We start from the raw sequence: 22,880 nt of genomic DNA, 5'->3' as shown, positions 1-22,880 counted from the left end.
GGGGGAGCAGGTCGATCTCCGTTGCTGTGCCTTTGGGTTGTGTTTTGTGCCATGAGGTGAGAGGTGATGGAAATAGCAGGAGGCACACGAGTGTCAGGAGTGCGGCACTGGGTGGGGAGGCAGGGGCTGGCCCTGGGGGCTGGTGTCCCCTGGGCATCATACCGCAAAGGGCACTCTGCTAACTGCTGGTGTTCCCTTTTCAAACCAAAGAGCAGTTGCGGCCAAAGCCTCTTGGGAGCAAAACGTGTTTCTACTCTACACCTGTGTTGCACTTCTGACATTTATTTCAAGAGACACTCAGGCTTCCTCATGCTGCCCCTGCTTGGCCTCTCGCATCGCACATCGCCCCACAGCACTCCAGAGGGTCGCTGTGCTGGAGCTGGTGGTGTGTCAGCCTTGCGACAAGCACTCGCTCGTGTCTTCGAGCCCTAGTTGTCAGACTGCCTGAGGGTGCTCTGAAGGGCTGGAGTAGGGGATGGTCACTCCCGGAGGGTGGTTCTCTTTGGCGGGCAGCTTGAGCATAGGGTGCCGTTGGGGAGGTGGTGGGGACAGTTAGGCCGGCCGAAGGTGGCGTGGATGTTGTCCAGGAGATAAATCCTGCTCTCTAGGGCTGCTGTTCCTCCGACTTCCTGGGTCCAGGAACAAGGTAGTCTCTTACCTGGGCTTTTTTCTGATCTTCACTTCCCCTTATCCTGCCTTTGCCTTTAGCTGTGTCTCAGCCCCTTCCCCTCTGCAGCTATTTTGCTTATACTTTTGTAAGACCTCCTAGGCTTCTTTGCCCTTTGTTCAATTCTTTATTAGTAAGCAGCGGTTTGCTTTTCATCCCTTTTTCCATTTTGATTGAGAAGTCTCTTCCCCCTCTCTCCTCCCCCACCCCAAATTCCTCTCCCAGGCTGGATCCAGGTGATACCAAACCACTGATGTTGAGGTCAGGGACTTGGTTCAGGGACCTGAGTCTTGCTGGAATCCAGCGGGTGCTTCTGGTCCTTCTCCCATGAGGTTGTCCATGGGCGATGCCTGTGGCCTGGCAGCTTGGCTTGGCTGGGTCATGTCCGTGGTTCAGCTGGCTCTGGCGAGTGAGTCCCAGGGCTGTGGGGAGCAGGCACTGGGATGAGAGCGGCCATTTCCCTGGTGGGTCCCTTCGCCACATCTCCAAGTCAGGGAAGGGCTGTCAGATGTTCCTGGGGAGAAGTCATGGCGCTGGGGTGCAGCCAGACCGCTCAGTTCCCATGGGAATGCCTGCGGAGCAGCTGTGTGCGTCGGGCAGGCGGCTGAGCTGAGTTAGCTGTGGGGTGGACACCCCTGGGACCACGAGTATGCCCGGGCAGCCCTGCCAGCCCTCCAGGGAGCAGCTGCCATCCCCACGATTTGGGTGGGATGACACGCAATGCTCTGGTCCTGCGGCCTGTGCGGTGGAATGGGGGATGAGGGGGAAGGCGTCCTCTGACAGTGGTTTGGGACCATCTCTGGGCACTCAAGCCTGGCCTTGCACTGTTAGGAGGGAGGAGAGCACTTTCTACACTTCCCTTGGGTATTTACCATCAAGTCCAGGCTGCAGCCAGAGCCTGGCTATTAATAAGCGAAAACCCTTTGCTGTTCTTCAGAGTTTGACTCTTCCTCTGTTGGGTGGCGAGTTCACGTGCAGGAAGGTTCCTGCACACGCAGGCGTAACGCTGAGATGCAATAATGGCAGGCCAGCAAGGTTTGGGGACGGTGGCTCTCACTCGGGCTTCTCCGCGGCTGCCAGGGAGCTCTGCAGCATCTCCCACCTCTGCCGCTTTCTGGGTGCGAAGGTGCTGCTCTTGCAGTGTGCCTGGGATGCTTGGTGGGGAAAGCAGGACCGCAGGTGGGAGCCGAACCATGGGCTTGTCTCCAAATGCCTCCGAGCCATGGATGCAAGGGATTTCATGGCCGATGAGGTTCCCGGGCTCCTCCTAATCTGCGCTCCTGCCTCCGGCAGAGTTCCCAGGGCCGTGGGAAGTTACGGCTGAGGATGATGAGGTTCGTGTGGCTTGCAGTGCCTTTAACACTGCTCCCCGTGTGTTTCTAAGATGATACTCCATGTATGTGTGTATATATATTGTATTAACACATCCCGCTCTTCTGTGTGAGTGTCAAATGGTTTTGCTTTACTAATAAATTTATAGTTATTTATACCTTCCTGTGGACGTGTAACATTTCTGGAGCAGAGGCTGTGTGCCGGGCACTGCCTCCCCATTTGTCTTTGTGCTCTGTCTGGCTCTGCTTGATTTTTTTTTTTTTCTTCATGTTTTCTTTCTTTCCCCTGAACTTTTTTGATGAAGAAATGATGGTTCATCTGCCTGGTAACCAAAAGTCGAGACACAGGGTATGGGCAGGTTCCCAGGGGATGAAGGCAAAAGCAGGCAGAGACTGTGCAATGTGGTTTTGCCCCTGGCTAGAGCTGGAGCGCTCCCTCCCCAGGGCAAAGCTTGCTGCTGGGGCTTCGGGGCAGAAGCAGGCAGGACTCTCTGCCTGCCAGCAAGGAGCAGAAGCTGATGTATATTGTGCTCTGAGGACCCCAGCCCTGTGCACGACTCTTTCAGCTTTCCCAGAGGTTTTTGGTTTTGGTTTTTTTTGCATCCCTCCATCCTGTGATGGCAAGAGAAGAGCCCGCTACCTGCAGACAACCTGACTTGCTCCATCCCACACCCAGGCCAGGTGAGACGTGCATGTGTCTCCGGATCACTGAGAAAACGCTCTTCTGGCTGAAGGTTTGGGAAGGGGATGGGATGGGAAACCGAGGCAAGAGTGGGGACAGTACTCACCCAGGATCCTGCAGGTGGGAGACGTCTCAGCATCCCTTCTTGGCTGGCTGCTCCTTTCAGAGCTCCTTAAATTACAGCGAAGAGGTGCTCAGGAGGAGGAGGAGGGGGAGGGACCCCTTTCCCCTTTGCTGACACTGATACCGGGTCACTGGTCCCTCCGTGGCAGCTGCGCTGGGCCCTGGGAGCACGGTAGTGCCACTGAGGAGGATCGTGCCTGGTGCCAGAAGGACGATGCTTTCCTTCCTCGCTGCACTGATTCCTTACTGCCGGCCGGATGGTGTCCATGGGAAGATGAAAAGTTAAACCGCAGCCGATCGTCCTAAGCTGTGCCCACGTTTGAGCTTTGCGGTTTGAGGCAATACTCCACATCCTCCGAGCAGGCAAGCAAACTGCATCGGTGCCACCGGCGCTTTGCGTTGGCTTTTACTTTCTTGTCTTTGATTTCCCTAAATCGCAGAAAAGCCACGTAACTTTTGCACACACCGGCGCCCCAGGCTCTGGCTGGGGGACGAGCAGGAGCGGTTGGTGGGAGCAGCATCCTCTCAGCACCTTATTAAGAGCCCCTTAAGGTCTGGTTGCTTTTCTGGAAGACTTTACCTACTTGGCAGTTGTTTTCTGTGCAGGTATCGTTGCTGATCCCTCCTGCCTTACCCCACAAACATAAAAGCTAGGGATGGAAATGAAAGGACAGTAGAAGTGGATGGAAATGTGCCAGGAGTGCTGGCGGCATCGCTCAGGTGAGGAACCGAACCTTCTCCTTCCTCCTTAGGGTTGTTCCTGGGCATTCGCTTGCAGAAATAAGTCGAAGACCTTTGTAGGCAGGTCTGGCTGGAAGATGAAGTGTCTCCAGAGCGTCGGAGGAGGAGATGCAGGTTTAGCCATCAGCAGATGCTGCTTTTCTTTGAACCCCTTACTGCAGGATTTCACAAGTCTGAGCCTGCAAAAGTCCAGTTGAAACTGTCCCTGTGCCGCTTTGCTCTTTCAGGCAGCACCATCTTCTCAGGTGGGACCTGGGCAGCCTCCTGTAAGGCGGGATCCGGGCCAGGCTGCCCCCTGAGGAGTGCAGGGCTTGGACCTGTGCCGCTTCCACTGCTGATACTGCTGCGGGGGCAGTGAGTTGGTTTAATAAAGCTCCTGTCCCAGCAGCCACTGCCGCTCCCCAGGAGCTTGCACATGGGGCTGTTGGGCCCACCACAGCTTGCTGCCTTTGCAGGGATGTTTTTTCCTGGTGATCCAGGGTTTTCAAGGCATTATGCAGCAGCCCCTGTGCCCTGCTTTCAGAGCCGAGGCTCCCCTGCCACCCCCAACCCTGGCACAGGGGTCAGCGTCCATCCCACAGCGGGGAGCAGAGGGTTTGCCCCCCTGTGTGGCAGCACGCATTTGGGGCAGCTGAAGTTGCTGACAGATTAAACTGATATTTTTTTGTTTGGGGGCTGGAGCATCTTCTCCTGCCCTGGCACTCAGCACTCCACAGTCCCTGCAGCCTGGTGATGGAGGCAGCATCCTGGTGGTGGCCGTCTCCGGGCTCATCCCTCTTCCTGGGGCGGGCTGGGCCAAGGGAGAAGCGGCAGTGGCCCATCATGCTCCATGTGATGATGGCACACGTGTACAGGGCTTTATGCAGCTTGCCTCGCTTGCCCCTCGGCAGCACCGGCCAGGGGCTGCACCAGGGCTGGAGGCAGCGCGAGCAGCTGGGGAGGCAAAGGGCCACGTGGGGGTGGCCCTGGTCCTGTCGCGCTACAGGGGCTGGAGGTTTGCGAGCAGGTGCTGTGCCAGCCGCGGGCTGGGGGGCTGAGCCCACCCCAAGGAGGGGGAAACCAGGATGACTGGGGCTGCCTGTCCTGGGACGGGAGCCCTGAGCTCCTCCCCTGGCCCTCAGGGAGGGTTCGCTGCTGATTCCTGCTGGGGCAGGGACACCTCTGTCGGCTGGAGTTGCGGGGAACAAAGTGGGGAAAGCTGAGGCGGGGAAATGGCTTTGGTAGCTGTGAGGCCTGGGGGAGTGCAGCAAGCACCTTTGGTTCATGTTTCTGCCATTAAAATCGGTGGCCAGTGCTGAGCTGTAAGCAGTCATCACTCTGCTTCAGAGTGAACAGTATCTCAGAAATACAAGGATGCCTTTCGGTCAGCTTCCCCGGGCCTGATGGGTGGGGAACGGGGTGCGATTTGGAAGACTGCTGCTCCGTGCCTCCTTTGCCCTAGTTGTGAACCAGAGCTGCGGAGGTGCTAGGCTGGGGCCAGGCAGGTACTTGCTGCTCACTGGGCTGGAGACACCCGCGGGGCTGGGGAAGGAGGAACCAGGCCAGGGGGCTGCAGAGCTGCTCTGGGGCTGGACGTCGAGCAGTGAAGCTGTGCCAGTATCAGGGTCCTGGGGTGTCACCACAGCTGAGACGAGGGGTGATGGGCCAGGCTGGCAGTCATGCAGGGCCGGAGGTAAACGGATCAAGTTGCTGCAGGCTCAGCAAGGGCAGGCTTAGCTCAGCCCAGCACAGATTTGCTGCCTCCTGCCCCAGATTCTCTGGGGTCGGAGCAGAGCTGCAGGTGGAGCGTCTTTGGGCACACCGCCCCCGGCACATCCCCCTGGCATCGCCCTGCGGGGCTTCAGCAGCCCCATTGCCGCTCGCCGGTGTATCCCTGCGCCCACCTGCGCCTGGGCAAGACAACAGCCTTCCCCGCAGCGCCGCCGGGCTCACGCCTGGCCGGTGAGTGCCAGAGGTGGTTTCAGTGGCTCCAGGGACTTTGAAGATGCTCAAACCTGCTGGATTTTGGGGTTTTCTTTGCAGTATCCTGCACCAAAAAGGGGTTGGTTGCTGGGAGCCAGGGCATTCAGGGCAGCTGGGTGCTGTTAATCCCATTTGCAGGCAGCGCTAGGCTAATCCTTGCAGAGCCCTGAGCGGATTGGGGTGGGTTTGGGGGGTCAGTGGTGAGCTGCGGTGGCCAAGGGAGCCTCTGTGTCCTGGGGGTGGCTTCCTGGGGAGGCGGTGGTGAGTGCGTGGGGGGTACGTGGCAGCGATGGAGGCGAGGGATGCAGCCGGGGTTTCTGCAGGGCCGCCCGCGTGCATTGGGGTGGGGGGTGGGGTGCTCTGAAATGGAGCTGGAGGATGAGCCACGGCGGGGACGGGTCTGTGGCAGGGGAGCGATGGAGCGGGTCCATGGGCAGTGATGCCACAAGGGCGACGGAGCCGGGTAACGTGAGGGGTTTGATCTGACGCTGGAGGGGAGGGAAAGGCCATGGTGCGCCCTGCTCTGAAGAGGGATGGTGGGTCTGTGCCCCGCTTCTTGCTCTCGGAGACTGGGGCCCTTCGCCCGCTGACACGAGCCCCGCAGAGCTGGCACGATGGGTGATGGCAACGCGGGGGGATCGCGATGAGCGCCGTCGCAGGCAAATCCTGGCTGCTTATTCCTATTTCTTCAAGCAACTAGGTTTCTGAGGGACCCACAAATGGTTTTGCCCCTTTTTTGTTCAGATATGCTGGAGAAATGGCCCCTGGGCCAAGGACAGGCTCAAGCTCCAGGCTTTTACAGCTGCACAAGCTGATGTTGAGGGAGGAGGAGACCTCGGCTGTCGTGGGGGTTTGCTCCAGCCCTGGGGGCTTTCTCTGGGCTTGTTTGGGCTCAGCGGTGTATGTTGGCGCTGGGCTTTTTTGGGTGAAAATGCCGCCATGCCCTGCAGCGCCCGCTGGGTTTTCCTGGCTGTTCCTGGGGCGTTCACAGCTCCTTAATCCCTTATACCCAGCAGGAGGTAAAAGGCAGTTTCTTAATTGGTTTCTGGTCATCAGGCCTCCTGGGAGGTGTTTTACAGCCACCCTGTCCCTCTTTGGGGATGTGGGGGTCTCTGGGAGAGCTGAGCCTGCCCGTGGTGTGCTGGGGGCTGGAGGTGCCGCGTGGGGCGATGCTTTGGCCGCATCCAAACCCGGCTCCCGGGCTTGCACGAGGTGGGGGCAAGCAAAGAGCTGAGGACGCAGGTCAGCTCGCCTGGGAACCTCGGCTGGTTGAGATTTAAGACGCCAGGCTTTGGGCAGCCCCCAGTGAACCTTTCGAGGGATCTGAAGGCATTCTGCATGCCCGAAAGCAGCGTGAGGGGTTAACGCAAAGCACCCAGCACTTGAGCGCCTTCCAGCCGATAACCTGCTGAACGTATGGGACCGGGCCACATGTTAACCCGGGATCAGAACTGCCGTGCAGTCTCCTGGCTGGGCTGGATGGAGCTCAGGGATCTGCGTTCTCTTGCCCTGCGAGCAGCAGCGCGGGGGCCGCCCGAGATGCTGCTGAGCTCCTCGTCGAGCAGAGCGGGGTGTCTTCAGGGGGGTGTTTCAGAGGGGCATCGCTCGGCTCGCTGGTGCTGCATCCCAGCCCAGAGCCACACTGAGAAGGGGGAGGGAACCCGAAGACTGAGCATACAGGGCTTGAACAGCTGAATCCCTGCTCTGCAACGTCTTATTTTTACCTCCCTCATCAACGTTTCAGCAGCCACAGCGGATCAGCGCTGGCTGCCCTCGCTGCCCTCCCCAGGGCCCTAGGCAGATGCCTGCCCCCTCAGCCACCGTGGCCAAAAGGTGATGGAGCAGAGTTGTTTCCTAGGGGCAGAACGAGTTGATACATGTGTTGGGATGTGAACTTGCTCTTAAACAAATTCTGCTCAAATTACTGCCATTTTTCATCCCTTTAATGAAAAATGAGGGGGAGTGTAGAGGACCCTGAGCAGAGCATCACAGTTTCTGTGATCTGTCTGCTACAGCTTCACGAGCGCTTCTCCTTGTGCGACCCTAGCTGTGGAGGGTTGTGCAAAAAAAAAAAAACCCTAAATGAGCAGTTACATTTAGGAAAAGCAAGTTTAACTGAGCCTGTAAGCTTAGAACAGAGGGTGTATTTGCTCACAACAGCTGTGAGGGGTCGGGGGTTGAGCTGGGTTTGGTCTGGCTGTGCTACAGTGCTGTGTTTTCCAAGCAGAACGTGGAAGCGGAAGGACGCCAAGGACCTTTCTGGGCTGCTCTGGGGACAGCACGAGCAGCTGGTGCACCCGCTGTTCCCTGGGGAGCGTGTGCCACTGCTGCCGGCCTCTCGCCGGCCGGAGACCCCTCCTTGCTACCTGCAGGCAACAGGATGCTGGGCTGGATCGACCGTGTGGTTCCCCAGCCCCCAGTGCCCCATCTGACGGAGGAGACCCCCACGGCCCTGGTGCAGGACCCGGAGCCAGCTCAGGTGAGCAGGAAGCCAGTTTGGGGGGTGGGGGGGCCCTGTGAGCTCAGTGGAGAGATGCCCAGTGCCTCTGCCGTCCAGACCTGGCACTGTGGCACCCAGGGATGCTCCACAGCATCACTGGGAGGGGTGGGGGCCATCCCCTCTCTGAGCTGCTGGGAGGCAGCAGGAAGGATGGGGGGTCCCTGGGGTCTGCAGCCGCCTTTGAGCAGAGGACGCTGTCCTCTGCACCTCACTCTCTGACGCCTTCTGCCTTTCACCCTGAAGGCACCAACGGGAAAGGCTGGTCGCCCCGGGGATGCTGCTGACCATGCACGTGCTGACGGTAAGCCCCCATGGTGGGGGGACGCACCGGCTCAGGCAGCGGCTCAGCGGCTGGTATCCCCCAGCCCAGCACGCCGGGGGGTTGGCAGAGCGGTGATGGGAGCTTACTTTTTTTTTCTTCTGCTGCCATTGAAGAAATGGAAAAGAAGGTGGGATTTGTGGTCCCTGAGGACCCGGGCTCTGTGTTTGAGAGGTATTGCTCTTGCACCCTCCAACGTGCAACGGAGTTTGCTTGGGATTTTGCTTTCAGCTGGGGGCTGGATGCCTGGGATGGGGGGGGGGGGGGTGTCTCAGCCTGACTCACCCCCTTCCCTGGCAGCGTGGGGAGCAGCGTGCTCTCCTGGCTCTCCCAGGGGCTGGAGAAGGTGATTCCCCAGCCGGTCCCAGCCCCAGGGAAGCTGCAGGCGCTTGGGAAGAGCTTCGAGACAAGCATCGACGTTCCCGATCAGGTAGGTGACAGATCTGGGCAATGCTTTGGCTTATTTGGGCTTCTAGCTCTTTTTACCTGTTCTTCTCTTTTTTTTTTTTTTTTTCCAACTTCCTATCACTCTCCCAGTGCTAACTGGGAGCACTAAACCTGCCCTGCATGGGCTTCTGCCTTCATCCGTCTCTGGGGAAAGGGCAGGTTTCCCTCCCCGCCCGGAGGGAGGAGACCCCCTCAGCTGCCAGGTGGGTGATGGTCTGTTTGGCTTTTCAGACGGAGGTCCAGATCCTCAGGGATGAGGACGAGGATGCTCTAGGTAAGGAGAGCTGGGAGCCTGCAGCTTGCAAGGGCCTTTCTGGGACTCATCCCACATCCCACCTCCCTGGTTGGTGATGCTGGAGCTATTGTCCCCTTGAGCTGACTGATGGGGGGACCAGGCACTCCCGGCAGTGCAGGTCCTGGCTCTCCCCCATGCCCACGGCACTGCTCTCCCTGCAGAGATAACCCCCTTCGATCCAGAGGAGGACGAGCTGGATGACTGTGACCCCGAGGCCGGCTCTGATACTGGCACAGAGGATTGGTGGGTGCCGGGGAGGCTGGCGGGGGGATGCAGGAGGGCAGCAAGATGGGCTCCCTGACCATGGCGCGCTCTCACCGCAGGGCAGGAGCACGGGTGCTCAGCTGGCTGGCGCAGGGCTTTGAGAGGATGGTGCCGCAGCCGGAGATGCTGAAAAAGCCGGAGGTGAGTACCGCCTGGCTGGGGCATGACCAGGGGGCTGCCGAGCAGAGTTGACAGCAGAGTGGGCTCCACATCCTCGTCCTCGGGACCATGGGGAGGAAAACCCCAGGGGAAATTCAGTAGAGTGAAAGAGAGAGTGAAAGAGAGCACCTCGAGGTGCTGTCCTGGTGCTCCCCAACCTGGCCAGACACTGGGGGGACCCTCCATTTGGGACCCACTGGTGCCAGCAATGCCGGGTCTGGGTTTAATGGTCCTTGCCAATGAAACCACAGTGGAGGGTGTGCGGGACTGTGCACGTGGGGGTGGGGGACGTACCCCGGGGGACGTGGGGCTGCAGACAGTGCTTCCATCCGTCCCTCTGTCCCTCTACAGCTGAAGCTGAAAGAGCAGAAGTGCGAAGCTGCGGTGGGAGGTGAGCGATCCCCCCTTCCCTGGGTGGCCATGCCGGAGGGGACGCTCTGCCTTCAGGAACCCGGGTGCAGGCAGGCGCCAGCGCTGGGGCTGCCCTCCATCCCCGTGCCCCGGGGTACTGACTGTGCCAGGAGGGGTGGGCACGCTGGGTCCCAGCATCACAGCACTGCCACTACCCCACGCCTGTCCCCAAACCACCTGTGTCCAGGCTGGGTCCCCAGGCTAGAAGCTGCCAGGGAGGTCCCCCAAGCCTGTCCCTCTGTGGGAGGTGACCCTTCCTCGCTTGCTCCCCTTGTCCAACAATTTATAAGATGACCACCGCATTGCTTATCCCCCTTCTTCTTCCCAATAAACCTGAGCAGGCACAAAAGGGACTAAAAGCCAGGCAAAGTCAAAAAGCAATGTTTTGGCTGCCCAGAGCGTCCCGGGAGCGGTGGAGCCGGTGGCCACCCTCGTCCCTCGGTCTCTGGCTGGGGACGGCAGCAGGTAACTGCAGCAGCAACTTCTGCATGGGTACCGTGGCCGGAGGGATGGCTGCTGTGGGAGCAAAGGCTCCGGCAGTTGTGTCTGACATTGGTTTCTGGTCACCAGGATGTTTGCCTGGTTTGTCCAGGGGCTGGAGAAGGTGATGCCGCAGCCGGTGACCAGGGAGAAGCAGGACGCACAGGTATACTGTCTGCTGGACAGGCAAAGGGTGCACGAACACATGTCCCTGCAGTGCCTTGGGCTGTCACTCAGCTCCTTTGAGAAAACAAATCCCCATGACCTGCTTAGCTGATGAAGAGTAGGATTTGGCACCTAAGCAGTGAGAGAGCCCGTGGCGTGTGTTTTCTTTGCTGTTTCCTTGCCTTTCTGTGTGGCACTGGGTGGTGTCTGGGCCCTGGCATCTCACCCAGGTGCAGTCCAGCTCCAAGGAGAAGCAGCAGCTTTACTTGCCTTCCTTTCCTTCCCTTGCACCCAGGCGGGCTCCCTGATGTGCTCCTGCCCTTTGCTGTCACGCATGGGGATGGGATGCTCGTGCCCATGGCCAAGCCGTCTGACATGACTCTAGAAATCACACGGGGTATTTAGGGTAAAAGGGCCACGTTTACAGAAAATGGGTCATTTAGGGTAAAAATTTAGGGTTTGCTGAAAACAGGCAACGTCTCATGTTTCCCTTTTCTTCCTGGCAGGGAGCGGCTGCAGCAACCTCGAGTCCCGTGGAAGAAAGTAAGTGATTGCTCTGTCTCGCTGTGCCGTTTTGCTTGTTGGGGGTCAGAAAGGTTATTGGAAAGAGAGGCCACTGGTGGCTTTTGTCCCCTGGTCTGCTGTGGGCGCCAGCCGGGGAGCCCCTGGAATCCCCCTGGGAAGCCACGAGAGGCTGTTGCCACTCGAGAAGCAGAAGCGGGTCCAGGGTTGTGGCGTGGGCTCGGGGAAACTTGGGCTGCGGGAGTCTCTCCGAGTGCAGCATCCCACGTCCTCGGGTCCCAGGTTTTGAGATCAGTGCTGATGTCGTCTGTCCTTGAGCTGTGCCAGACACTGTTTGCCAGGCTGGTGGGATTCAATGAACGATTAACTGGGAATTCAAACCTGCCCCCTTCATCGCCCCCTTTGGCGTGTTTGCTGCTGAGCCGGAGGGTGTGTGCTGAGCCTGGCGTGAGATGTCTAGGGAGGTGCCTTGGGAAAACAAAATCCTGGGATTAGATGTGTTAGCTGTGAGTCTGCCTGGTTGTAGGAAAATGTTGTGGGGATCACACCGCTGCTTGTCTGACTGTGGAGGGGGATGAGCATCGGCTCTGCGGGCAGCCAGGCTTGGCTCCCCATGCCAGACGTGTTGCGGAATGCCAAACCTGACGGGGAGCCTGGCTGGGAGCCACGGCTGCCGCCACGGGTCGACTGGGCAGGGGAGATGTCATACAGCCCCATGCACGTGCAATCCCAGGGAGGAGCGGTTGGTTGGGCTGCGGGAGCTGCCAATGGGAGCGGGGACCCGCCGCGGCACATGGAACTGTGCATCCCTCCAGGGACGTGCCGGGAGGTTGCTCCCACGGAGCCAGCAGCCACTTGGTGGGATCTTGAAGCAGAAAATCCTGAGGGAAGGCATTTCTCCATATGTTTGTACAAACTGGAGACCTGAGCACTGCTGTGGACCTTGGAAAGAGGCAAAACCAGTGGGATGCTGCTGTGCGTGCAGGGTGGTCGCACCCTTTGTGCACGGCTGGCTGGCGTTACAGCTTGCTTTGGTGCCTTGAGGCATCTCAAGGTCCCTTAATCCGCCCAAGGAAGGGAGCAATTGGGTCGAGTGAGAGATCTGCCCTGGCACCAAACATTAATGTTTTCCTTCTCCTTTTGTTTCAGGGGGCAAAGGGGCTTAACGCCTCTGAAACAAACGGAAAACGAAGCCTGTGGCGAGCCAGCCCTTCCCACAACCAAATGAGACCAAGGAGAAAGCACAGCTGGGGAGGAAAAGCAAAGGGGAATCTGCAAATTGTCTCTAGCTCCTTCCCATCGGGGCAGCGGGGACTGGAGGCTGGCTGCGTGTCCCCGGTCCCCATCCCGGCTTCCTCTTGGCTCCAGGAACCAGAGCCATTGTTTTTGCAGGACGATGTCTATGAGATGGGAGCTATAATTTTTATAGGAGGGTAGAAAAGCATCACTCAGGACACCTCGGAGGCAGAAAGCCTCTTGCTGCAGCCTCCCAGCGCTGCTGGCCTTCTCAAGCCCCCCCTAGCATCCAAATATTCACCCCTGAGACCTCCAGCTGAAGGCCACAGGCTTCTTTTGGTCAGCTTCTGCCTCCCAGGTGTAATGTTATAAAGCTCTTTAAGCTCTTGTCAGCTTCTTACTGCTTTTCTTCCATTAACTGAGTGTTCTGTCCCACAAGTGGAAAGGGGTCTGGTTTGCAGCACCAAATGCAGGTGGCTGAGGTTAAACGTTAGGCAAATATGTAGGAGCTAATGGTTAAGAGCCTTTGCCTGGGGTCTCCTTATGGGAGAACTTACCTCAGACTGTCCTTACTCACAGCTATGGCTGCTCTCTCCTGAAGCTCCTCAGATGCAGCACCATCCACAGTAGCAGGCAGGAGTGTCCAGGCAGGGAAAGGATCTCCAGTGGCTGTCTCCAGCCCAGAGGGGTGCAGGCAGGTGTAGCCAACACAGGCACGCTGGGCTGGATGGGGTGAGAGCCCCTACACGCTGGGCTTTTACTACAGATCTTAGAATCCCAGGCTGATTTGGGTTGGAAGAGACCTCACAGCCCATCCAGTCCCACCCCCTGCCATGGGCAGGGACACCCTCCACCAGCCCAGGTTGCCCAAAGCCCCATCCAACCTGGCCTTCAACACTGCCAGGGAGCCAGGGGCTGCCACAGCTTCTTGGGGCAACCTGTTCTGATGCCTCAGCATTTTTGTCGTACAACATTTCTTCCTTATGTCCAATCTAAACCTACCTTCTTTGAGTTTAAAACTGTTGCCCCTTGTCTAAAAGTCTTGGTAAAAAGTCTTTCTCCATCTTTCGTATAAGCCCCCTTGATATATTGAAAGGCCACAATAAGGTCTCCCACAGTCTCATTGCATCTCTTTAGGATGATCTAGGCAGCTGGAACCATGAGTCGTGAGCCAAGCAACCAGCCTGAGATCCATCCCCTGCATTTATAACGAACCCTGTTGGTACCAGGCTATGATTTCAGTATTTGCCCTGTTTTCATATAATGGATCCAAAAGTTATGGCATGTTTTAAAAGGCATCTCACTGACTGCTGTCCTGCATTTTAATTAAGGGAGATCTAGAGGGAACGAGCAAAAGGCAGTGTGGGCACCATGGGGTGAGTAAATACAGAACAGAGCTGACCGTGGGTGGGTTTCCTGCCTGTCTGTAGTTGAATTTGCACGTTTCCTATTAGCGTTGCTGTGGACATTTAAGTTTTGTTGTCAGGCAGACCTCAAAATAAACTGGTTTTACAGTACGCGGATGCGCTTCCTCCTGTTTCTCCAGTGCGTGCCTATCGTGGTAGAATGGGTACCCCTGGGACACAGAGAGGGCTGGCCGTGGGTCAGACCCACGGTCTTTGCTTTGCAGCTGGTCTGACAGCCTCCCCAGTAACCGGCTGTGGGTTCCTCCGCCATGATGCTGGGAAATTGCGCGGTATGCGGGATGCTTCCTGAGCCGTACCTGGGGGAGCGTTTGGAGCGGACGCAGCATGGTGCTTGGTGCGTTGCTACGTGGACCCTGGGTTGAGTCTTGCTCTGCAGAACCAGGGCCCTTGGGCTGCGCTAGCGCAGCGTTTCGCTCGGGCTTCACAAGGGGAAAGGCTTTGGGCTCTTCCCGCCGTTGCTTCTGTTTGCGAGGAAAGCCAAAATGTGGCCTGGAAGTGGGCCCAGTCATCTGCTGGTGGAGGCTGCGATGTGCATAGGGAAGCCAACGGGCATCTGTATGCGAATGGTTATAGCTTTGAATCACAGAATCCCAGATTGGTTTGGGTTGGGAGGGACCTCACAGCCCATCCAGTTCCACCCCCCTGCTGTGGGCAGGGACACCCTCCACCAGCCCAGGTTGCCCAAAGCCCCATCCAACCTGGCCTTGAACACTGCCAGGGAGGGGGCCTGGAATTTCATAGGGCTTCGGATGCGTTTGACACAAAATGGTGAATTTTCTTCTTCCTTCTGGCAAAAGTGCCCAAGGCATCTGTCCGGCACGGCTTGCGGGGACGGGGCAGCACAGGTCTGTGCAGGCTGAAGTGCTTCAGTCCTGGCATGTGGCACCACCTCTGCATCGAGTGGCTAAAACATGGGATCTGCCCTGGCCCTACCCCTGGCGTCTTGAAAACCTGCTACTCTTACTTCATTACCTCCCTTTCCCCGTTCCTGTTTCAGTTCGTGTTGTCCCTGGGGAACCCGAGGAGACTGACCTCATCCTGGAAGACATCGATGATGAGTGGATTAACGAAGCCACATGCGAGATGATGGCCTGGGGTCGCGAGGCTGAGCTGGTGGCAGATGCTCATCCCCTTCCTCCCATACAGGAGGAACCTCAGGAAGAAGAAAACAGGTAGAAGGGAGATGCTGTTGGTGGGCAGCTCTTCACGCTCTCCGGCCACCAGCATGGTGGCCCTGGGAAGGGATGAACACATCCCTGGGCATCCCTCCTTGCCAGTGCTGGCAGTGGGCAGCTGAGGTGCCTGTTTCCCAAGAGGGGGGCACCAGAAGGACCCAAAAGGTGTTTGAGCAAACAGCCTTTCCTTCTGGTGTTGAGATTTGGGTTGGGGCAGGCAGTGGCAGAGGCATGAATGCAATGCTGCACATTGCCCTGCAGAGGACAGCTGAAGGATGCTCTGCTTAGGCTTCCTGTAAGTAGAGTTTGGCCTTAAGGCATGAGGGTTTGGACCTCATTCCCATCAACTGCACATCCAGCTGTCACGACATTTGGAAGTGGTAGTCTCGTCTATATAATTCATCCTACTTCTTCCAAAAGAAACCCCTGCTGAAGTCCTCCTGAGGGCTGGGCAGCGTGTTCAGAGCGGGCTGTGTTGCAGCAGAAGGTTGAGGTGTTTGTGCACACTCCCAAAGGACTTGGGAGCTCCCCAAAACTCTCCCTGAGCCCAGTGCACGTGCAGGGGCGGGTGAGTGCAGTGGTCCCCACCTCCCACATGGGCAATGCTCAACTGCACTAAGCACAAGAGATGCCTGGAGCCACATTCACTCAGCAGAGCTCTCTGCTCAGCCAGAAGACACTGGACATGTTATAAAAATATTTTTCAGGGTTTTTTTTCCCCTTAGTATATAAGCCTGAGAAGCACATCCTGTCCTGGAGGGTGGATTTCATTAATAGGCAGGTTTGGATCAAAATCAGCAAGAAGCGACCCCTAAGCACATCATCTCCCCATGCTGCAAGGGGAATTTGAAGGCTCAAGGACTCTGGTTTTGCATTCCCAAACTTTTTCCCATTCTTCTTCCTAGCTGCTTGGGGCCGCGGACCCCAGTGGGCTGTGAAACAGCGTATGCCCTGTGTGCCCGAGCATGTCCCCCACCAAGATGTGGGCTGTGGGGTGGAGGGAGAGCATCTCCGGCCAAAGGGAGTGTGGAGACTGGCAGTGCTCCTCTTGTGAGGTTCAGACGTACTTTTGGGATTTCACCTGATGAGTTCCTCCTTCCTAGGCTATGGCTGTGCTCCCTGAGTGCTGCTGAGGAGGAGGAGAAGGAGGAAGAGGAAAAGGAAGAGGAGGAGGGGGAGGAAGTGGAGGAGGAGAAGAAGGAGGAGGAGGAAGTGGAGGAGAGCGTGAGGTGAGTGGCTCCCGGTGCCTTTACGGCCTTGTCGGAAACGAGTGTGAACACTGTTGTTGTTTCAGCTGCATTCAGAAGCTGGAGAGGTTGAAACACCCGTGGACAAGCGAGCTGCTCTTGGCAGAGCAGAGCTCCCCAGCCTGGCAGGCAGCTGGGATGCGCTCGGGAGGGATGCTTGTTTCTGGAGGGATGCTTGTTTCTGGAGGGATGCTTGTTTCTGGAGGGATGCTTTCGCAAACCAGCTCACCCCAGGGCTCGCTGCTGACGCGGTACCTGGTGACAGGCGAGTGTCTCTTGGCGACGCGGGCTTCATCTCCATCGCGGCTGCCCATAGCAACCACAGCCCTTGGCCATCCCCTCCCGTGGAGCCCGGCGGCTCAGCCAAGCAGGAGCCCCGGGTTGTGCCTGCATTGGAAGCCGGGAGCAGCCAGCTCCTGGAGACGGTCTGCATTATTTAAAACCATATCCATTAATTCAGCGCAGTTGGGATTATTATGAGTATTACAGAGCTGAAGGATCATGTGTTGTACCTGCAAATGCTACTTGATACAAGTAGGTACAATTTTACGGGGTTTTTTCTGGCTGTAGAAAATAGGCAATTTATTGTCAGCTGTTGTAGGTGGTGACTTTGGTCTAGATGGTATTTAGAAAAATCTTTCTGCTTAGTTTAGTGGTTCACTCTGATTTCATGTGAGATAAACATTTAGGGATTTATTACCTAGTGCTATGATATCGGTCTCTGTTAATTCCTCTGAAGTAGCTAGATTTTCAGGAAGAAGCTGAAAATGCATGAATATTCAGTGTGAAACCCATATCTTTTTATTTCGTCAAAATCTGTTCCAGGACCTCCGCTATAGAAACTTGAGCTTCAGTTGTTGGGTGAATGAGATACTGCTCCATCCTTCAATGTGTTTGTCTGTTTATGCGAAAAGAGAGACAGTGATGGCTTTTTTAGATTAGGATGAAAAGACTTGCAATTATATTTGAAGGAAGCCTAATTTAAAAAAAAAGGGGGGGAGGAATTATTAAAAATAATTTTAAAAAGACCTTGGAAAATAACAGAGATAAAAGAGAAAAAGTAGCCACTGCTTGTTACACACAACTTCTGACTTAGGACCTGCCAAGGATGCACAAACATGTTTTTGCAGTTTTCATGCATTTAGCTGTCTTAAAATTTTTTTTTCATTATCCCTAATCCCTGCTTTGCATTTCTCGCCAGGAAAGAACAAATTGGGAGATAAGTGCACAGAACAACATGATGAGGCTTTTTTTTTTTTTCCCCTGTTATGAAGTTATATTAAACCAATAAAATCGGTCTTGTGAGCCCTCTTTGTCAGAACGGTGGAGCTGAGGTCTGCACTTGCTGCTGAAGGAAAATGACAATTACGTGTCCTGGCGGTGTCTTGCAGAGGCAAATGTGGGATTCGGATGGCGCGTGCAGGGCAGCCCTGCCTGGAAACGAGGCTCTCAGCTTTTTATTTGGCAAATTTTAATTATATGAGAAATTATTATGCACAGCAGGACAAACATACTGCCTGTATCTTTCTGCATATGCAATTTTTGCGTATGCATATGCAGTGCCCTGCATTATTCATGCACCTCTCACCTGGTCTCCCACACAGTATTTTTTCCAAGCCTCTTCTAACCTAAGCAGCAATTTTTTTCTGTACCACCACTAAGACTCCTGTGGTGTTGTTGCCTGCGAATGAGGCTTGCGGCACAGCTGGAGGAGCAGTGCTCCCTGAAGCTGGGGGAGCCGTGCACTGTCCCCGTTGACCTGATGCCCCCCGTTGACGTGATGATCCCCATCTGCAACATGCCCAACCTCAGACAGGACAAAAGCAAGCTCGGGTGCTTGTCTCTGATCTCTACCATCCAGAGCCCTGCTCCGGTCGTCTTGTCTCACCGCTGACGAGGGTGTGGATGAAGTCTACTTTGCAGAGGAGGCCCTCAGGTTTGAGCAGCTGGAAGAAGCTGAGATAAGTGATCTCGAAGGTGCTTTTGTACAGGTACGGCATCACTCCCTGCTTGGGCTCGGGTCTGCAATGAGTTCTTGCTGCCCAGCCCATGCTGGGGGCTCAGAGCTTGCCCATGGGGACACAGTGTCCTGGCGAGGAGCAGGGACCGGGATGGGCACTAGGAATGTCGCCCACTGAGATGCCTCCATCTCTGAACCTGAGACAGCAGCAGTAGCTGCGCACCAAGGGAGGGATGCTTTCACCCTAAAATGCTGGCACTGAACAATAAGCTGAGAGTCTGGTGAATGGTGGGAGATATCACAGATTCACAGACTGGTCGGGGTTGGCAGGGACCTCTGGAGATCATGTAGTCCAACCCCCTGCTAGAGCAGGATCACCCACAGCAGGTCACACAGGATCGTGTCCAGGCAGGTTTTGAATCTCTCCGGAGAAGGAGACTCCACAACCTCTCTGGGCAGCCTGTCCCAGGGCTCGGTCACCCTCAGAGGGAAGAAGTTTTTCCTCATGTTCAGATGGAACTTCCCGTGTTCCAGTTTGGGCCCATTGCCCCTTGTCCTGTCTCTGGGCACCACTGAGAAGAGTCTGGCCCCTTCCTCTAGATACCCACCCCTCAGATATTTATAAGCGTTGATGAGATCCCCTCTCAGTCTTCTCTTCTCCAGGCTAACCAGCCCCAGCTCTCTCAGCCTTTCCTCATACCAGAGATGCTCCAGGCCCCTCCTCATCCTCACAGCCCTCGGCTGAACTCTCTCCAGCAGTTCCCTGTCTGTCTTGAACTGGGAAGCCCAGCACTGGACACAGAACTCCAGATGTGGCCTCACCAGGGCAGAGTAGAGGGGGAGGAGAACCTCCCTCAACCTGTTGGCCACACTCTTCCGAATGCACCCCAGGACACCATTGGCCTTCTTGGAATATGGGCCACCCAATCAAGCTGCAAAGTCTGCTCTGTTATTGAGGGAGCAGGTCTTTTTCTCCTTAAAATGGCTTTTTTTGTTTTAAAGGTGGAAGAGGAGACAGCTGAAGCTGCTGAAACTGATGCTGAAGGTATAATATATAGCAGCACAATGTCAAATTAAGATGAACCAAAGCAGGCAATGCGATGCCCAGTGAGGGGAAAATGCAGCTTCTCCCTCCCCGCTGCTCACTGTCTGGGAGCAGGCAGCTGAGTTTTCTGCAGCATGGGCCTGCGTGGGCAGTCGGGGCTTTTCACTGGCTTAAAGCATCCCATGGGAACAGCGCAATAGCAATATTGTCACCAGCTCTGAAAGGCTGGTGCTTACGCAGTACTTGGTCTTGTTGATTAAGCGGTCTCTGATGTGCAATGAGTTTCTCCTTCAGCTGAAGAATGTAGGGGGGATAAAAAGGATTTTTCTCTACCACTTTGCTCAATTTGGGAAATAACCAGTGACATAAAGTGCATTTTAATATAACCTTTTAGGAGGTAATGGGTTGGTAATGAAAGTTAGGTGGTGAGCTCCCATCACAGCCCGAGTGAGCAAAGGCAGGTCCTGGAATAACTCCACCGACGTCGGGGCGGTTGCACAAGGGACAGCTTGACCTCTCGGGCAGGAAATTTCTCTCCTCACGCAGCCCTGCAGAGCACCCCAATGTTGCAGCGATGCTAGAAAAGCACGTGGTAGGAGGCTCACCACTGCTGCTACCAACTTCCGTTGAGTGGCGGGTGGCCACAAAAGCCCTGGCAGCCCTGCAGTTCTCTGTGCTGACGTAACCATCCTGTCTCAATCCACTCTTGTTCTGTTGCAGCTTCAGATGCCTTGTCCTTTGCTTGAAGCACCTAGGCGCCTAGCAGCATGTCCAAGCGTGCCCGAGACGTCGAGCTAGATCGGCTGGTGCATGACAAGCCGCTCGACAGCGGGGATGCCTCCCCTCCCGGCTGTGGCACACTAGAGCAGCTCCCCAATGTCCCCAGCTACCGAGCCACCACTGCCTCCCGCCTCCCCGTCCTTGTCGCCAGCAAGCCAAAGGCTGGAGTTGTCAACCCCAATTTTTGCAGTGAGGAGCAATCCCCCCTAGGTATTAGAGATGGCGGCTTTGACGATGGGCTTGCATAGCTTGAGGGGGGCAAGGGGTTATTCCTTGGAGTAGCTGCTTTTGGGGGGGAAAAAAAAATAAAAAAAATAAAAGCATGCTTCGTGTTGCAGCACAGAGGCTGGGGAACAAAATTCATGTGTTTGTCTGCTTCCGCCTCATCACTATGTGCCTTTCTAGTTAACCCCTAGAGAGTGTCTCCAAATATCTGTAAATGATACGCTATATGTTTTGACGTGCTTGGCTAAAAACTCTCCCAAAGCACCTGCAGGCAGAGGGTTAAATATCCGCTGCACACGTGTTTTCTCCTTAGCATTCATGCAACCCACTCATACTAAGAGTACGCTAAGATGGAGGCTTGCCATTCACGGTTTTCTGCCTTTTAACCCAGAAGTACAAATTCTGTTTCTGTAGCTTTGCTTTGTTTTTAACCAGCAAGTGAAATTCTGCTGCTTTTCCTTAATTGCAATGGGATTTTAACTTTGCAACCCAAACAGGCTTTTTCTCAGTGATTTGATCAAGTCACGCTCTGATCCACTGGTCCCACATCAGCGTGGGACAGGAGGGGACGCACGAGGTCTTTCAGATGTGTGAAAACCCCCCCTTAGAAGAAATCCTGCAGGAACTTGTTGCATTTTGTTACCTAGCTAAGGAAAGGGATGACATTTCCCAGCCTGTCTGGCTGCGGGGTCTAGCCAAGATAACCCCCAGCGCCGTTTCTCCCTTGGGCAATTGGCATCTCTCCTTACCCACCACAAACCTCCAACCTTCCTGCTTCTAACCTTGCTTGCGGCAGGAAGCAGTTATTACTTCTGCAGAAGAGCGTGGCCGTAAGTCCTTATTTAAATAGTGCCTTATTCTGCATGAAAAGCAAACGCTCGTGTAATTTGGAGCTTGCATGATCCACATGTTTATGTTCAGAAGACCCAGGAGGTTTTCCGGACCCTGAGTTTCTGCATAACACCTGCAGCTGGTAATCCTCATCTCCATAATTTCCTGAACCACGGGGACCCAACGCTCGCACGGAGTAGTTGCGATCACTGCAAGCTGGGAAAGCAGAAGGGAAGCGGGTGGCACTTCTTATCGTGTTAAAAACTGGGGAAATAAAAAAAAAAAAAAAAAGAAAAAGAGAGAGAGAGAGAGAGAAAGAAATGCTCCAAACTGTTAGGAGAAGGGGGGAATGGAGGGAAAAGGAGAGTCCTTCCAGCACGCTGCACGGGTTGGGGGTAGCTCCGCAGAGGCAATGGGCATTGGGGATCCATCCTGGCTGCGGGCTGGGCCCTTCGCCCCTCTCACCTGCAATTATTGTCCTTCTCCACGGGCCAGGTGATTACCCCACCGTGGACATCAAGGATGTGGACAGCGGAGGCGATGCTGCAGAGAACGGCAGTACCCACTTACCGGTGCCCAGCGCCGGCACTCCCAACACGCTGTCAGTGCCTGGCGCGGCGCCGGCGTCCCCCAGGTATGGCTCTGCCCTGGCGTGGTCCCGGCTCCCGGGGGTCTCACCCACCCGACGGTGCCAGTACAGGGAAATTTGGAGCAACCCTCTTCTCGCAGGTTTGGACAGTGAGCCGGGGTGATGTCTGCGTGGCGGGTGTCACCCCCGTGCAAGGCAGGGGAGATGGCAAAAGCCTTGGCCTCTTGATTGCGTTTTTTAATTAAATGATTAAATCTTGTTCAAAGCTTTTGGGGGCTGGGGACAGCCCCTCTCTGTGTGTCCTCGTGGACAGGGGCTCAAACCCCCCTCCAGCGTTTGTCTGTTGAAGCATGAGACTGTGCTCCCAAATTCCAAGTGCAGGGGTCTGTGTGCTGGGCACAGGCCTTCGTCATAAAAAAAAAAAAACAACAATTTTCGTGTGTTTTTGCTGGAAGGGTTTGCAGCATCTCCCTCTGGCTTTGCAGCCTTGGGTCAAGGATGCCTGGAGAGGGGCAGGATTAAAACTGAGCTTTAAAAGTGAGATTGGAGGAAGCTGATGGGGTTTTGGCTGTTGTTGGGTTGGGTTTTTTTGAGGGTCATTTTTGCAGAGGATCAAAAATAGAAATCAAGGTGGGGGGTTTTTTCTGTGCTGAAAACCAGGTGTTATATTCATCCTCACTAAATAGTTTGGATCTTTTAGTAAACAAGCCTGTGAAGGATTTGAAAATAAAATGGCAAAACCATCCATAATCCAGTCCATCGAACAGCTTTTTAAACTAGGAAAAGCAGAGCCCAAGAAGTCGTATGAAATACCTGCAGTGCCAATACTGACAGCGTTAAGAGGCCAATTATTTAAAGCCTGCTGAATCTCACTGCCTTTTTTCTATTAGCCCAGAGACAAAAACTGTCCTGTGACAACAAGGTTGTCACTGGAGAGTGGTCGAGGCTCGTGTCCTCAGACGCAGGGCGCTCGGGATCAGTCTGCGGAAACATCTTTGGCAGTCACTGCTCAGGATGCGTTTCTTCTCTCTTGAGTTAATGAACAGCACAGGATGTTTTTCTGAGACAGAAAAGTCCATGTTTTCCAGTCCCATCAGCAAGCACGGCAGCTCTCGCTTGGAGTCAGGGTCAGGGCGATGGGCTTTCTCATACGCCTTCAGCTGACATAGAAAACGCACGACAACTCAGATTAACGCCCATGTTGCGCATCCCAGCACATCTTGGACGTCTTTGGAGCCCAGGAGCAACCCAGAGGCACAACCTTAGTTCTATTTAGATCCACTTATCTATGTTCATT

At 55.5% G+C, this 22,880-nt stretch overlaps 1 protein-coding gene across 1 annotated transcript in view; it reads left to right on the top strand.

Annotated features, from left to right (window-relative positions):
- The first annotated feature begins 2,145 nt into the window (after positions 1-2,145).
- The window catches only part of CNGB1 (cyclic nucleotide gated channel subunit beta 1), a 34,602-nt gene continuing 13,867 nt past the window's right edge, over positions 2,146-22,880 (top strand). Inside the window, exons 1-18 of the mRNA XM_054841090.1 lie at positions 2,146-2,679; positions 3,410-3,523; positions 7,734-7,985; positions 8,250-8,307; positions 8,442-8,499; positions 8,626-8,755; positions 9,004-9,046; positions 9,229-9,310; positions 9,391-9,472; positions 9,842-9,881; positions 10,243-10,366; positions 10,472-10,547; positions 11,053-11,089; positions 14,729-14,903; positions 16,010-16,135; positions 18,015-18,144; positions 19,116-19,158; positions 21,490-21,628. Of these exons, the coding sequence (XP_054697065.1) occupies positions 7,887-7,985; positions 8,250-8,307; positions 8,442-8,499; positions 8,626-8,755; positions 9,004-9,046; positions 9,229-9,310; positions 9,391-9,472; positions 9,842-9,881; positions 10,243-10,366; positions 10,472-10,547; positions 11,053-11,089; positions 14,729-14,903; positions 16,010-16,135; positions 18,015-18,144; positions 19,116-19,158; positions 21,490-21,628 (1,442 nt within the window). The 5' untranslated portion in view covers positions 2,146-2,679; positions 3,410-3,523; positions 7,734-7,886. The remainder of the gene's footprint in view (positions 2,680-3,409; positions 3,524-7,733; positions 7,986-8,249; positions 8,308-8,441; positions 8,500-8,625; positions 8,756-9,003; positions 9,047-9,228; positions 9,311-9,390; positions 9,473-9,841; positions 9,882-10,242; positions 10,367-10,471; positions 10,548-11,052; positions 11,090-14,728; positions 14,904-16,009; positions 16,136-18,014; positions 18,145-19,115; positions 19,159-21,489; positions 21,629-22,880) is intronic.

Source organism: Grus americana, chromosome 13 (genome assembly GCF_028858705.1).
Source record: "Grus americana isolate bGruAme1 chromosome 13, bGruAme1.mat, whole genome shotgun sequence".
NCBI lineage: Eukaryota > Metazoa > Chordata > Aves > Gruiformes > Gruidae > Grus > Grus americana.
Note: the sequence above shows the minus strand (reverse complement) of the source record. Positions and strands in the feature narration are given on the sequence as shown.